Raw genomic sequence first — 15,445 nt, 5'->3', positions numbered from 1 at the left:
CCTATTGCCAGGGTTCTAATCCCAGAGTAGGAAATACATGCGAGAGCCTTATTCCCAAGTATTTATCAGGTACATCTATGTAAAGAGGGAGATATTAGAAAATATAAAAGCCATAGATACATATTTATTCCCACAAAAATGGTACAGATGGATGCATATCAATCAATAATGAGCAGATCATCTATACTAAAAAAAAAGGAGAGATAATCTAGTGGAAAGATCACCATCAGAGAAAAAAAAGGACTAAATTCAAATCCTGCCTCTAATTGACTTATCCAGGATCACACAAATTCTAAGTAACTGATCTGAACTCTAGTATTCCTGACTCCAAGGTCAGTGTTCTATCTACTTCATCCTGGTATAATCTTGAACAAACCACTTAACCTCAGTTTCCTCATTCATAAAAAGATGAGGCTAGTCTTGATGTTGTCGAAGATCTCTTCCACTTCCAGATTTATGATTCTAGAATTTTGTCTTTGGGTAAGATCGTAGAGTACTTAATAGTCTCACTAGACAAAGAACACTCCCCTTTCTCTAGAAATATTCTCCTACTTCAAAGATCTGTGATTTCATAAAGGCAGACACTCCTTTCACCAATGCAGACAATCCTCAGGTAATTGCTGTAGCTTAAAAACCCATTCTGTCATGTTCACTTGGGAAAAGAACATCTTTTAAGTTTAGTTGGTTGGGTCCTTCAAACACAGACAGAGTTTTTGTTAAGAGGGCTGCCCATGAAACATCTCTAGCTTGGTACTATCTATCTAAAGTTTGTCTTATACTAGCATAGTCTTTGAGAACCTATAATCATGCTCATGCTTTGAATCCTTAGCAGTGGGACTTCAGGGGAGCCTTTCAAAACAATCTCCTCCTTTTTGGTATTTTCCCTTGACTACGTATGTAACTGTGCTTGTTTGAAGTGATTTGCAATACCCACCCTCCAAAATAAAACAAAAATCTCCACTTAAGAAATAAATTTTCTAAGCTTCAGTTGAAATCTCTAATTTCAAATGATACTTAAGAAACTAAATCCATAACTTATTTTTGCTTGACTATACTTATTATTAAAAAGGACTTTATTTTTACTTTGGGGGTACTGTTAGAAAGGGGTAGTGACACAAATGCCAAAAAAAGGGAAAGGCATCAATTAACATTTTTAAGATACATAGACGGGAATAGAAAAAGGGACGACAGACAAGCAGGGCAAGTTAAATGTAATATGCATTTAAAAGAAAACAAACTACATGTAATAGACTATCACACATCTTAAGCAGAGATTCAGTTTTATTACAATACTATTTTTCTAGTCACTGTACACAGAAAAATGTTTTTGATGTGTACCCTAAACAGCCCTAAAACAATATGAATTAGTTTTAAAAATTTAATCCATAAGAAAATTTTCTCTTTGTTAATTAGTAGTTTTAAAATTAAACTGTCAGTTTCCTGAGGGCAAAGACTGCATCATTGTCTATTCCTGTAATGGCCTCACACACCCCAAAATAAAATTTTCCCTGAGCCAAGTCCAGTCATGCAGTCACAGCAGCAACTCAAAAATTAAGTGAAGAATGAAAGTCACTATTGATGACGGAGCTGACTATTTCAGCAACAGGAATCTTGTAGAATAATGAGACACCACAGAACCCGGGGAAGGAGAGACAGCAGGGTGTACAGAATGTAATACTTGAAGTGAAAATGCCCAATGTTCAAAATCCTATCTTATTTTCCTATGGTAAGCCACAAGCTCTGAGATCCTTGATTTTTGGAAAATGGAGAGAATAATAACTCCTGTAAGTAAGTATCCACTTCACAGGTCTATTGTGGAATTAAAATGGCCTAATGCACATGAAGTGCATGCAAATTTTAAAGCATTGTAGAAATGTCAATTATTTTCTCTCTGTTTCCCTCCATACCCTCTTCTTTCTGGTTGGATTTACCACCTCAGCCCCCTGGACTCCTCAGGGCTCAGATCTTTCCTACGTGTCTCAGCCCTTAAGTCAGTGCCCCCATCTTCTCTCACCTTCGGGGCCAGTGACCTCAGGTAAATGTGTGAACTTTTCATTGCAGAAGTTTCCTTCACAGCAACAGAAGAAGACCTGGGGGTTCTCTTCAGTGGCCACACATTCCTGCCTGTGACAGAGATGCAGAGAAATTGCATACATTATCAAAGCCATCCAGACTTTCCTCCTAGAGTCCATTAGATTCTAAGCACTTACCCTTGACCCCTGGGGGCTGAGGGAGAGAGGGAAGCTGAGAAGATGAAGGCCTGCCCCATGTGGAGTGTTAATTCCCAAGTGTTTACTTCCATTTCACAGTTGGAAGAGAAGTAGCCCTTGAGAGCCACTTTGCTGATGGCTAAGCATCAAAATCACACTTGGAAACACTGACATATAATACTTCGTGATTTTAAGGAAAACAAATTTTGAGCTTTCAAGGAGAGGATGGGAATATTCCCAACAAAAGGTTTCTGTAATCTGGTAAAGGGGAGGCATGGAAAAGAGCCCAGGTAATCCTTCCAAAGTATCCCAAAGAGGTCCCATCTCTTCCCCCAAGACGGACGGCTCTCTGACCAAGAGAACTGTATCTGGCTGCAGCAGTGGGGACCGAGCTGGGGAGGAATCTCCAAGGGAGGGGAGCAGTACCTGTCATAACAATTGAAGTCATCCAGCCAACAGCCCTTCTTCACGAGCTCAATGGTGCCGGAGCTATTCCTCCAAGAGGCGTAGCAATGAAGGCGCTTGTCCTTCTCCCCCTCACAACGTTCCAAACCACTCTGGTTTGTCTTTTCCAGTTCCCAGTTGGCATTGTAGTAGATGCATTCCCTGGTCTCAACCTCCCCACGTCCTGGACCTGCAGGGAAAGGAAAAGCAGGAAAGATGGTTGATAAAGGAGAGGTCCTTGGGTCCCACAGTTTAAGCCTCCAGGGATGAAAGGGAAATAAGACAAGATAATTCCTTCAACTGCGTTCCTCCTGGGGAGTTTCCTACATCATCTCCCTTCTATGACATTCCTGGTTTTATTTTTTTGGGGGGTCTCCCCCCAATAGAGTGATATCTATCACTCTATTTAACCTACTCTTGTCTACTACAAAAAGAAACATAAATTACAATATGAGCTGTATTGAAACATAATGTAACTGTGTAACATGTATAGGACTGCTTGCCATCTCGGGGAGCAGGTGGAGGGAGGGAAGGGATCGGACCAGAAGTGAGTGCAAGGGATAATGTTGCAAAAAAATTACCCAGGAATGGATTCTATCAATAAAAAGTTACAATTATGAAAAAATAAAAAAATAAAAGGAAAAAAGAAACATAATGTAAAGATGAGTCCATTAGGTGCAACTATACCAGATTGTTCCCATATGCCTACAAAGATGATCAGATCTCCCTGTGTACCTACTATCTCCATCCCTCTCCTCTCCTTCACAGTCCAATATCAAGGCCAAAAAATGGTCTATACTCATTTTTATTTCTTCAAACTCAGTCCAGTTTGCTGTTTCACATTCTACTCACTATTCTTCCAAATATCACCAATGACTTTCATTCTATCTGCAGAACAGAATTCTTACTCACTCCCTCTCTTCCTTTTAGATATACTGATTTCTGTTAGTTTCAGAGAAAAACTACACTTGATTGGTGTTCTTCAAAGCATCAATGAACCAATAAATGTTTATTAAGTCCCTACTATGCATAGATGCTGTTAGACAATAAGGATAAAAAGAAAAAAAAAAAAACAGGAGAAAAAAAGAGCAGCTTACACCATTCCTCTAATTGCTCCTCTGTTTCCTTCACTAGCTTCTGATCCTCTTCCCAACTCTTGTAAAGGGTATTCCCTGAGGTCCTGTTCCTGGTCTTTAATTCTCCTCCTTCTTATACTTTATCCTTTCACAATATCTTTCACTCCCACAACTTCAACCATAAGTTGACACATACGATTCAAATCTTTATCTGTAGCCCTGATTTCTCCTCCAAAATAATGACTCATTTCCAACTGCTGAGGTGGTAATTAAAGTATTTACACCTGGGTATTCTGCTAACACTTCAGACTCAATTTTTTACTCCGCAATGGATTCTTCCTTCAGTAGTCCTACTATTCACCCAATTTATCAAGGCCAAAATCTTTCATTCAGTTATGAAGTCTCACATCTAGTTCTCCACTTTGCCCTTGGCCCATTCCACTTTCACTAATACTAATACTGATTCTCCTTGCCTTCTGCCTGAATCAGCAGAATACAAGTGCCTCAAGGGGAGGAACTGTTTCATTTTGTAGCACAGTGATTAATCAACAAGTATTTAGTAAATGCCTACTATGCACAAAGTTTATTAATATTCATTATATGCTATGAACATGGTAAGGATTTTAAAATATTATTTAGCCTCTTCTTTCTTCTGTTCATCCAAGTGAATCCTTCATACTATTATCAAAAAGATCTTTCTTATGAACAGATTAATTTAATAAATCCCTTTCTCTTTTTCTTTTTTTAAAATATTATTTTTAACTTAAATACAAAATAAGAAAAGAAAGAAAATCATTGCCAAAGACATAGTAGAACATAAAGAGGATTCAAAATATAAAGCAATAAATTTCCATTTCAAGAAAGCTTATATAATAAATACTATACTTTGTGTTCAGAGTTATCCATTTTTTCTTTGTTTCCTTGCAGATTTTGTTTTGTTCTTTACTATGTACTTTTTACTTTATTTTCCCTCCATTCTCCCCTTTTATTCAAACCCCTTTATCATTCAAAGCACTCCACATGCTAATGCCACATTACCTTTTTTCTGACTTAGCTCCTATTAACTTTTGCATAAATGTTCCGATCCAACCAGAATTAACTGAACTTGTATTTCCTCATTGCTGTGTTTTCACTCAGGCTGTACCTATATCTGGAATGCTCTTGGAATCTTCACTTACCAGTAAAAATCCCTTTCTGTAATGGCCAAGTCAAATCCTCTTTTCTCTAGGATCTCTTCCTTCAGCCACTATTTCAGATGGCAGTGAATAACTTTCCCTCTTTTGATCTCTCATAGTAATTTGTTTGCTCCTTTCTAATGAACTCATTTTTACATTGTATTTCAGTACAATTCACATTTTGGTTTATGTTTTTCTCTTTTTTACATGAACGTAAGTTAAATAGAGTGTTATCTCCCTCCCCCCCCCCCCAAAAAAAAATATGGGAATGCCATAGAAGGGAGACGACAGAAAAATCCTCAAGAGATAAAATCAGAAAATTCACAACAAATCACCATCTTTCACAAGTACTACATCCTCTCCTGCTTGCCAGCCCCTAGCCCATTTTCCCCAGCATCTCTCTCAGTATCATGTTCAGGTAGTAAGTAACATGAGAAGTTCCCTCAGTCTAATATAAGCAGTTTCAGGTTCACTGTATCACCGGACAACAGGTAAGTGCAAGTTAAAGAATCCTAACTTAAGGACAGGACACATCTCCCTCAGAGATCCCCATCCAGCTTCCTAGTCCAACTCCCAGACTCAATTCTCTCTCCCTTCCTCCCCGAGGGCTTCTGTCTCTATCTAATCTCTCCTGCTCAGATCAGTCCAGGCTAAAAAAATTCTTCCCTCAGACTCTGGATTCTTTGGATCACAATCTATAGGATAAGAGCTGGGGAAAAAAAGTGGAGATTCACAGGATTCATGCTCTGATACTCCAACCTGAGTCCTAAGGGAAAGGCCAGGCTCTCTGTGTAGATTTTATTATCAGAGTTAGCTTGGGATACCAGGATGTCGTCTGAGAAAAGTAACTTAATTTCTCATAAATACGGGGGGAAGGGGGTTTCCATCTGTTTGATGAAAGAATTTTATAACCTCAAGATTTTAAAAATAAGATACTAGTTGCTCCTAATTCATATATATATATAGCATTTTCCCACCCTCCCAAAGCTCATTCTCATATATCTTCCCTCTTTCTCCTCACTTCTCCCTAACTAATAACACTCATCATACTCCCCGTTACCAAGGCTCAAAATCTCACAGGCATCCTGAACTACTCCTTCCCAAAAGGACAAAAAATAGCTAATAATAAATTGAAACCCAAGAGAAGTAGGGAAAATATTAGCAGGAAAATGGGTATCTTTGATGAGTACAGATCCTCTTGAATTGCATGAGAAACTTTTGTCAAATGCTTCATTAAAATCTAGGTAAACTACCCTTATGGTGTTCTCCCCACTAATTGAAAGAATTCTAGAACACAAAGTATTATTAAAAGGATGGCTAGTTAACATCTAGAAAGGGAAGTAGTAATCACAAAAGGCCAACATGGTTTCATCAAGGAAAGATTATACTTAAGTAACAACATTTCCTTTTTGGGGGTTATGGTGACAATTACTAGATATACATAATTTATTTTAGCAAAGCACTTGACAAAGGTTTTCAACTATTCTTCTAGAAATGGGGTGGATGAAATATAATTAAGTGGATTATGAACTGACTGAATGGTCAATCCCAAAGTATAATCATTAATAGTTTCGTGTCACTTTGGAAGGAAGTCAACAATGGAGTTCCTCAAAAATCTTTGCTTGACCCAAAGATATTTAGTATTTTTACTGACAACCTGAATGACATAGGTATTAAATTTGCAGTTAACTCAATGCTAGAGGGAACACTAATGTGTTGAATGACAGAGTCAAGACCCAAAAAGATACTGAAAAGCCAGAATATTAGGTGGAATTAAACATGAAATGTAATAGTAATTAATGTACACTTTTATACTTATGCTATTGTTGTCATTATAATCATATCCAACTCTTTGTGACCCCATTTGTAGGGTTTTTGTTAAAGATACTGGAGTGGTTTGCCATTCACTTCCTTTTTATTTTACAGATGAGAAAACTGAAGCAAATAGGGTTAAAAGACTTGCCCAAAGTCATACAGATAGTAATCTTTTGAGGCTGGATATGAAATCAGGAAGATAATGAGTCTTACTGATTCTCAGCCTAGTGCTCTCTGCATTATGTCACCTAACTGCTACAGTTCTATGCTAGAGGTTCAAAATATCAGCTTTAAAAATAGATGTGGGGATTTTAGTGAACTGCACACGCAATGATTCAACAGTGTGATATGGTAACTAAAAAAGCCAAAGCAATCTCAAATTTCACTGAGAAAAAGTATACCGTGCCCTGGTGGCTCCATATACCCTAAAGCAATGGTGTCAAACTCAACTAGAAACAGATTCCTGTTGCAAAATGATTTAGAAATCCACAAATTAATAATATCGACATTGTACTGTGTTTTTATTTATCTTGTTCAATATTTCTCAATTACATTTTAATCTGACTCTGCTTAAAGTTCTGCTGGCTCAAGTTTGTCATGAATTTGATGCTGCTGCCCTGGAGTACTGTGTTCCATTCTCCCAGGAATCACATTTTATGAAATAAATTGATAAGTTGGAAAGTATCCAGAAAAGGTAACCAGGAAGGTGAGGTACCCTGAGATCATGTCAATTGAAGATCATTGAAGAAACTAAGGATGTTATACCTAGAGGAGAAAAGTCTAATGGACATGACATCCACTTTTACAGATCAAAAAGACTGTCAAATAGAAAAGAATTTCATCAAAAGGAAAAACTTTTTTTTTTTAAGTTGAATGTTTTAGAGAAACGGATTTAAGTTTAATATAAGAAAAAACTTCCCAGGAATTAGATCTATCTCAAAATAAAATGGGCCACCCCAGGAGGCAATGTTTCACCTTTATCAGCAGTTTTCTAGCAAAGGTTAGATAACCACTTGTGGATGTAAAAGGGATGGAGGTAGGAAGTTGGACTAGGTGGTTTTCTGAGGTCTCTTCCAGCTCTCAGATTCCATGACACATAATCCCTCCTTTATTTAACAATTTAATTTAATAAATATTAAAAGCATTTAATTCTGACCTCCATAAATTTATTGTCTGGAATAAAATGCCCATGATCTTTAATATATATAAATGGGTAAGAAGTGAAAAGAAGTCAGAAAAGGGATCTAGGAATATGTGAAGAGGAAAATGTACCACCAGAAGGAACTTAATCTAACAGCAAGTCACGTCTCTTTTTAATAATGTAGCACCCAATCTAATTTATTCCTATGTTCTCTCCAGTCCTCATCAACCTCATGCCTCAACTTCTCCATTTACAATCTCCCTTACACTATTCCCAATTCATCCTACACAATCAGCAGATTGTTCCCAGGCTATAACTTTCTCATCATTTCTCCTGCTTAAAATTCAAACTTCTCTACTAATCCCTACACAATCTGGCTCTAGCTAAATTTCACACTAGTTCTTCCTGTGGACTATTATACCTCTACCTGTTGAAATCCAGATCCTTCAAAAACAGGGTTAAAGCCTGTTTCCTCCAAGAGGCCTTCCCTGACCATTCTCTGGCCCCCCAAGAATCCCTCTCTGAATTAATTTGGCATCCAAGGGAAGGTCATGAATGTCTCTATAATTCTTTAAGCAATTAATCATGTCTGCCTTGTGACAGCTCTTCAATTGTTGTATTGAGCTGTTATTTATCTCTTACTTCAATATCTGGATAGATCTCCGAGTTCATTCATGACCTCTCTTCCTGAGTGATTCTTTTCTATATCTTTCTGTATAGTCATCATACAGTATCCACCCAATATACTGGAAACTTTCTGTCAGCTAACATTTCATGGTCCAGCACTCAGCCAATCCATTTGTCATTGTCATCCCTCAGGACCACTCAATGGTCACCTTTTCCCAGTCATATATGTCCTTGATAGCTTATATTTTATTTGTCAGTTCTGTCTTATTTCACCTGTTAGACTGTTATGAGTCAAAGTTGTCATGTTCATTTCCCTATCTTCTACAAGATTTGTTTCACATAATAGACATCAATATTTGTTGAGTGAATAAATGACCATATAGTTCATGATTTCTGGGGAAAAATTTTTACTGATGCATTAAGATAGGAAACTGGCATTTAGCCATTCAAGTGAGAAGACCCAATGTAACCATGAATTACTATGTCCCTAACATTTTAACTAACATTTATTGAATGCTTGGTATGCAAAAGGTATTGTAGATACAAAGGAAAAAATGTGAACCAGTTTCTATTCTCAAGAGGTATAAAGTATATTAGAGGAATAAAACACTCTTAAGACAAAACATTCTATAAAAATGGCCACTCCAAGAACACAAAGAAACTTGGGAGGGGCACTTTAATGAAATAATAGTAATAATGATGACAACAATGAAAGTCAAACATTAGAATGTTTCACTAAATATAATCACATACGGTAAAAGAAATTAGGATGAATAGACAGAGAATCTTGATGGAAACTTAAGAGCAAGAAATAAAAATGGTACCTATTAAACTCAAGTGAATTAAATGCAAATACTAAGCAAGTTTAATTGTATTGATATTGTTTCTAATATAATATGGACTGAATCTGTGATGATTTCATGGACAGAGATGGGACCTGTAATGTCAATGGTATGGTAAGGAAACTCCTTCTACCTTCTCTCAAACATATATACTGAGAGAGCTGCTTGAGGGACTGTTAATTACTCAATCAGGGTCACCCACCCAGTATAAGTCCTAGGCAGGTCCTGAACCCAGGTTTTCCTGTAGCTCTGTAGCCACTCTTATACACTACCTCTCTCAAATTTCTAATAAAATATATTTTTAAATTGATATTCCTGGGGACAACTCTAAGCAGCTTCTAAGCTAAGGGGAAGTTTCCATTTGGAGAATACCCAGAGAGGCTATCACAGATGCTCCTAAAGGCCCAAGAATGTGCTTGGTCCATGGCCCCAACAATCGATTCAGTGTGACATTTCCAAATACCACAATTCCAAATGTAATTCCCCAGTAATCAAAAAAGCTATAATGCATGTAAATGAAAGAATAAAGGACAACTAAAAGGTCAACCAGAGGAAAACCATGGCCACAAGAAAATCAGGGAAGGGAGATGACCGTTTTCCTTTTATTCTAAGTCACAGAGAACAGAAACATCATCTTCCAGTGTACAGGAGAAATGAACAATTACCCATTTCTGCCTCTCTAACCCTATCCCAGTTGGTTCATTTACAAAGCAGGACTCTGCTCTTTATCCAATCCAGCTGATCCCAGCTATGAATTAGTAGAGGAAGGCAATGCAAGCCAGATGAACAGGATTCAAGGCCATTGATGGGAGATGTGGTCACTGTCAAGAGTGGGGCAAGCAAGGCTCCAGAGAAATCCTAACTAAGGTCAAGACCTTGGACAGCAGTTGAGTGGGGAAACAGCTGTTGCTTATGTTTTAATCAGCACTGACTATATAGGCTTTCTGTCCCTGAAGCCTGATCTACCAGGTGGTCCTCAGGTTTTTGAATAGAACTCTCTGATGTTTAAAAGGCTCTGGCACAATTTTTACATTCAAAAATTCAACAAATTTTTTATTAATAAACCTACTGTATGCCAGCAACTATGCTAGTGAAGCGGTGAAGATGAAAAGTAAAAATGAAAAAAGTCCTTGTCTTCAAAGAACTTGCATGTACAGGGTTAGGTAAGGGGGAGCACGGAGGCTGAACTAGAGCTACGTAAATAAGAAAACGTCAATAGAAATAAATACATATGCCAAAAAAAAAAATACAAAGTAATTTCAGGGAGAAAAGGGAAGGTAATGGAAAGGAAATGAGTATTTATATAGTGCCTACTATGTGTCAGGCAGTATCGTAAGAGCTTTTAAAAAATATCTCAACAATCCTTGCCAATTAGAAAAATATAACTATAATATAAAATAGCTTATGGTGATAGGAAGAGAATATGCATTTATTAAATGCCTAGTCACAGGACTAAGTGTTTTACAAATATTTCATTTGATCCTGACAATCCCCTTGGGAGGTAGGTGCTATTATTATTCCTATTATACAGTAGGAGAAATTGAGGCAATATTTAGGAAACCTGCCCATGGTCACACAGATCGTGCGTGTCTGGGATAAGGGATTCACTGGATAGAAGGTCCTGCTATGCACTGTGTGACCGAATGTCTCATTAGCAAGTAGGGGAAAGGAGATTGAGAGAGGCTTCTTATAGTAGGCACTTGAGCTGAGTTTTGAAAGAAACTATGAGTTCTATGAGATATCAATCAGCCAAGAATACACCCAAGGCATTGGAAACAATCTATGTAAAGCACAGGAATGGTGTCTGTCTGTGTATACAATGAACTTGGAAAGGGATGTCAGTGCCTGATTGAAAAGGTCTTTTAAAGCCAAAAATGAAGTTTATTTTTTATCCGGGAGCTGTTAGAGTTTCTTAAGCAGGGAAATGGCCAGACTTGTGCTTTAGGAATATCAATTTGGCAACTGAGCAGAAGATGAAAGACAGAGCAATGTAAGTAACTGCAATGGCTCTAGGCCACAAGTAACAAAAGCCTAATCTTGAGTGGCAGAAATCTGAGTGGAGAGAAGAAGGCGAGCAGCAGTTACTGTGGCTCTAGTCGAGTCTGTAAGACTAGGCAACTCACTGGATATGAGGAGTAGAGATAAGCAAGAGGAGAAGCTGACTTCTACTCGGTGTACTTGGTTGACCAAAAGGATAATGGTAACCTTGAGAGATAACCCAGGGAAGTGAAGAAAAGAGGAAGGGTAAAGATTATCTTTTTGGACCACATGGAGTCAGAAAAGCCTTCAGGATACTAGGTTGGAATTGCTTAGTAGGCAGTTGGTTAAGTGTGACTGGAATTTAGGAGATAAAGTCTGGATGAGTATCTAGATGTGAAAGTTGCCTGCATAGATATGACCCAAGGAAACTAATGAAATCACCCACGGAGTTGCAGAAAGAAAAATAGAGCAGAGGCAGAAACAGGGTGTACCCCCATAAATGGAACAGAACATTAATGATTATAATACAAAGGAAACTGAGAAGTAACATCTAGACATATATAAAGAAAAAAGGAGAGGACAACATTATCACACAACAGAAATAACTCCCCAAAACAAAGCAAAAATTGAAGTGTGACTGGAGGAGTTGTCACTGCAACCCCTATTTCCTATTGCTACCCCCATTTGCAACAGAGGTCATGAAGGAGGATTGAGAAACTATCATCAAATTTAAGAATGAAAAGATGATTACTGATCTCAGAAAGAACAGTTTCTATTGAAATTGGAAGACAGGGATTGAGGAGTGATCTCAGAAAACAGAGCATAGATAACTTTTTCTAGGAATCTGGCTATGAAAAGGAGAAGAGGTATAAACCAATCCCTTACAAGGATAATAGGATCATATGTAGGTTTGTATAAATATAGGATTGGGAGGATGTTTGTAGACAGAAGAGAAGGAGCTGGCAAATAAGGAAAGGTAGAAAATTTGGGGAAGAGAATGACAGGAGGAATCAGGTTCCTCGACAAGACAGAATCAAGGACATGAATAGAAGGTATTGTCAAGAAGAAAGTCTACCTTTCTCTTTTACAAAGGAAACCATTATTAGGATTTTGAGGCTATGAGTTTTTTTTTTTTAAAAAAGGATTCCTCCTTTCTCTGTGGCATCTATACTAAGAAGATATAGCTATGCTGAAGCCACTAAAAACAATTTTTTTTAAAAAGTCAGCTAGTCAGATTTTTATAGCAGTACCATATGAAATTACAAAACAAAATCAACACAAAACTGAAAGCAACTAAAATGTCCATCCAAAAAGAGAACAGTTAATAAAGTATAGTACACTAATATAATACTATGATTCTATTAAATCCAAAAAGGAATATGTAGAAATTAGAGCATACTTTTATTAAATAATACAAAATTTAAAAAAATCAACACCAATAATAATATACTTACTATAACTATCTGAGAGGAAGAATGAATGCAAATGAAAGGACAAAGAGTTCTGATGAGGCTTAACAAAGTAATGGAAAATTTATGCACTCAATAAATTAAAATATCAATTACTTAGCAAGTTTAGTTGACTGTAATGATGTTTAGATTAACTAAAAAATAGAATTGTACCTTCTGATCTTAATGGGAAATTGTCATGGGATCCAATATTCCCTGGGACTTTTGTTGAACTGGAATACAGAATGGTATGGAAAGGACGCAGGGTGCTGAGATAATGTCCTTTTCGGTCTCGGTGCTCCATCCCTTATGGCTCCCTCACTCTTGAGGCATTATTGACCAGGAGTTGAAAAACACCTAAGATCTTAACAACAGTCTTCTTCTAGAGCCTTCATCAAATGGGTAGGCAAAGGGACAGGTTTGAAAAGAACACAGTGAGGAGATGGGAAAACCATAGGGATGGTTGTGTGGCTCTGAAACAGTCACGAAGACCATATAACCCTTCTCCTATACCAAACTGTCCCCACTGTGGATAGAAGCAGAAGGAAAAGAGGTTTCTATAATTCTATATACTTCGTATTTAACCTCCTATTTAAAATGAACCCCAGGAAGATACAGCATTAGGATATGAGCAACACATTGATGTGAGTTAGAAACTAGAGTTGGAAGAACTTTTGATTGATTCTTTTCACAAAAGGAAAGTGGCCTAATAAGACTACAGCCTGGTTTTGTTCCAAGCTCAACTTGTCAGAAGTTTCCTCAGGTGGTTCCCCCCCCCCCCCATTCCCTGGGTGCTGGGATTTTCTTGTTAGGGGCTTCAGGTTTAAATCGCTTTGGTCTGATGAGAAAAGTCTGAAGGTCACCTTGTGAGAGGCTTGGTACAAAGATGAGCAGAATGGGAATTGTGAAAAAGCTGAAGTGTAACATAGGAAATTGGTTTATATGGAAGACTATTTTTTATCTCATGGTGTGAACCACATTGTTAAATCAAAACTCCACTGTAAGAAAAAGAAAGCATAAATGTACTGTGAGAAGTCATAAACGGCATTATGGTATATTGTTCCAATCTGTAGGTGTGGTTCACATCTTGATTTCTTGGGTAAATAAAAGGATTTATCCTGGGTCTCTATAGGAGAGTCATTAGTGGGTTGCTTTTTTTTTTTTTTGGATGGAGAAAGAGCAGAAAGATAAAGGACAGACAGACATCTTCCCTGGAAACAGCCATCAAGCTGCAGAAATTTTTTGAAAATGCATTGTACACCACTTCCAATAGTAGATCTACCATGACAAGAAAAGTCTTGGAATAAGTCCAAATGGACAAGTAACAAGGATTTTCTGGGATCAAGTGAAAGAGGTAGCAATCCTGTGAGCTTGTTAATTTGATTGTCAATTCAAGGAGAGTATCAAGATATCAAGAAGATATCCATCTTTTTCATACATATAGTCATAAGAAGTCCTGAGTCATCAGGTTTAGGGCTTTGTCTGCCAACAGTAGCCTGAAGGTAGCATAAGGTGTCACAGCAGAGTCATGGGACCTGGGTCCGCATGGCAACCACTGGAAAGGATAAACACAATCTCATGTGGAGGAGCCCAGACAGTGAGTAGGAGTCCAAGGTCATTGTACAACATTGGGAGAAACAACTCTGTTGCTGCCGTTCTCACACCAACAAGATAATGCTTGTGCAGAGCAAAGGGGCTGTAAATTTTTCTAGTCTCAACCAGAAACTCAATGTATCCATGGTGGCAAGTAGGGCAGGGTAGGGTTGGGTTGAAGGGGTTGGGATTGAGCTTAATTTGGAGATTTTAGCTGTAGAATTGAGAGAGTTAAGAACCTATTGAATCAAACTGTAACAGGGCAAGGAAAAGGTCTCCAAGGGTCTGGTGCTGGTTTACTTTCCTAATGATAGATATTTTGGATTATGTCAGTTTAACAGTCAAGGGTGCCAAGTATACTGCCCTATTCCAAATAGGGTATCTTGAGGGCTTGAAGATAGTCTTCATGGTTGCCAGTCCTTTCTTAATACAATATAGCTGAGTCTAGCAGTATTTTATAGAATAAAGGAGTACAGAGATAACAGTCCATCAACAGAAATTTATTAAATGTATACTATATGTCAGACAATGTGCTAAGTTCTGAGGATACAAAGAAAGGCAAAGTATAATCATTGCTCTTAAAAAAATGAAAGTCTAATGTCAAACAACATGCAACCAACAAGCTAGATAAAGGATCAATTGGACACAATCAACCAAGGAGAAATCCTGTAATTAAAGAGGGGCTGAAAAGGAAAATGCTAATTCTTTGTCAGAAAACTATAAAAAGAATAATTATAATCATATCTAGTATTTCTATAGTGTCATACTTAGGTACTGTCTTCCCTCCCAATGAATTAGTTGCCAAGTGTTAGTGAACTTAAGTTCACATCTCTAGCATCCTTCCCCTTCTCTGTATTTATGGAATCTCCATTGATTCAGGCTCTCATCTCATCTTACCTGGACTACTGTAATATGGCAATCTGTTCTCCCTTGTTTCTGGTCTCTCCCCATTCAATCGATCATCCACATAGCTGCTAAACTGATAATCCTAAAACATGGCACTCAACACCATGTCATTCCCCTACTCAAAATTTATCTTGAAAATCTTCCTCCAGAGAAACTGCACAAGCCTTCCAATCTTTTGTAAACCCCTT

At 37.6% G+C, this 15,445-nt stretch overlaps 1 protein-coding gene across 1 annotated transcript in view; it reads right to left on the bottom strand.

Moving 5' to 3' along the window:
• ACVR2B (activin A receptor type 2B) overlaps positions 1-15,445 on the bottom strand; it is an 85,830-nt gene that overhangs the window by 10,963 nt on the left and 59,422 nt on the right. The window contains exons 2-3 of the mRNA XM_003762522.3: positions 2,637-2,844; positions 2,015-2,124 (exon numbers count right to left, since the gene is read on the bottom strand). Of these exons, the coding sequence (XP_003762570.1) occupies positions 2,015-2,124; positions 2,637-2,844 (318 nt within the window). The remainder of the gene's footprint in view (positions 1-2,014; positions 2,125-2,636; positions 2,845-15,445) is intronic.

The sequence above is a fragment of the Sarcophilus harrisii genome, chromosome 1 (genome assembly GCF_902635505.1).
Source record: "Sarcophilus harrisii chromosome 1, mSarHar1.11, whole genome shotgun sequence".
In the NCBI taxonomy this organism is placed as follows: Eukaryota; Metazoa; Chordata; class Mammalia; order Dasyuromorphia; family Dasyuridae; genus Sarcophilus; species Sarcophilus harrisii.
The sequence above is the reverse complement of the archived record's forward strand: the minus strand, read 5'-3'. Positions and strand labels throughout refer to the sequence as shown.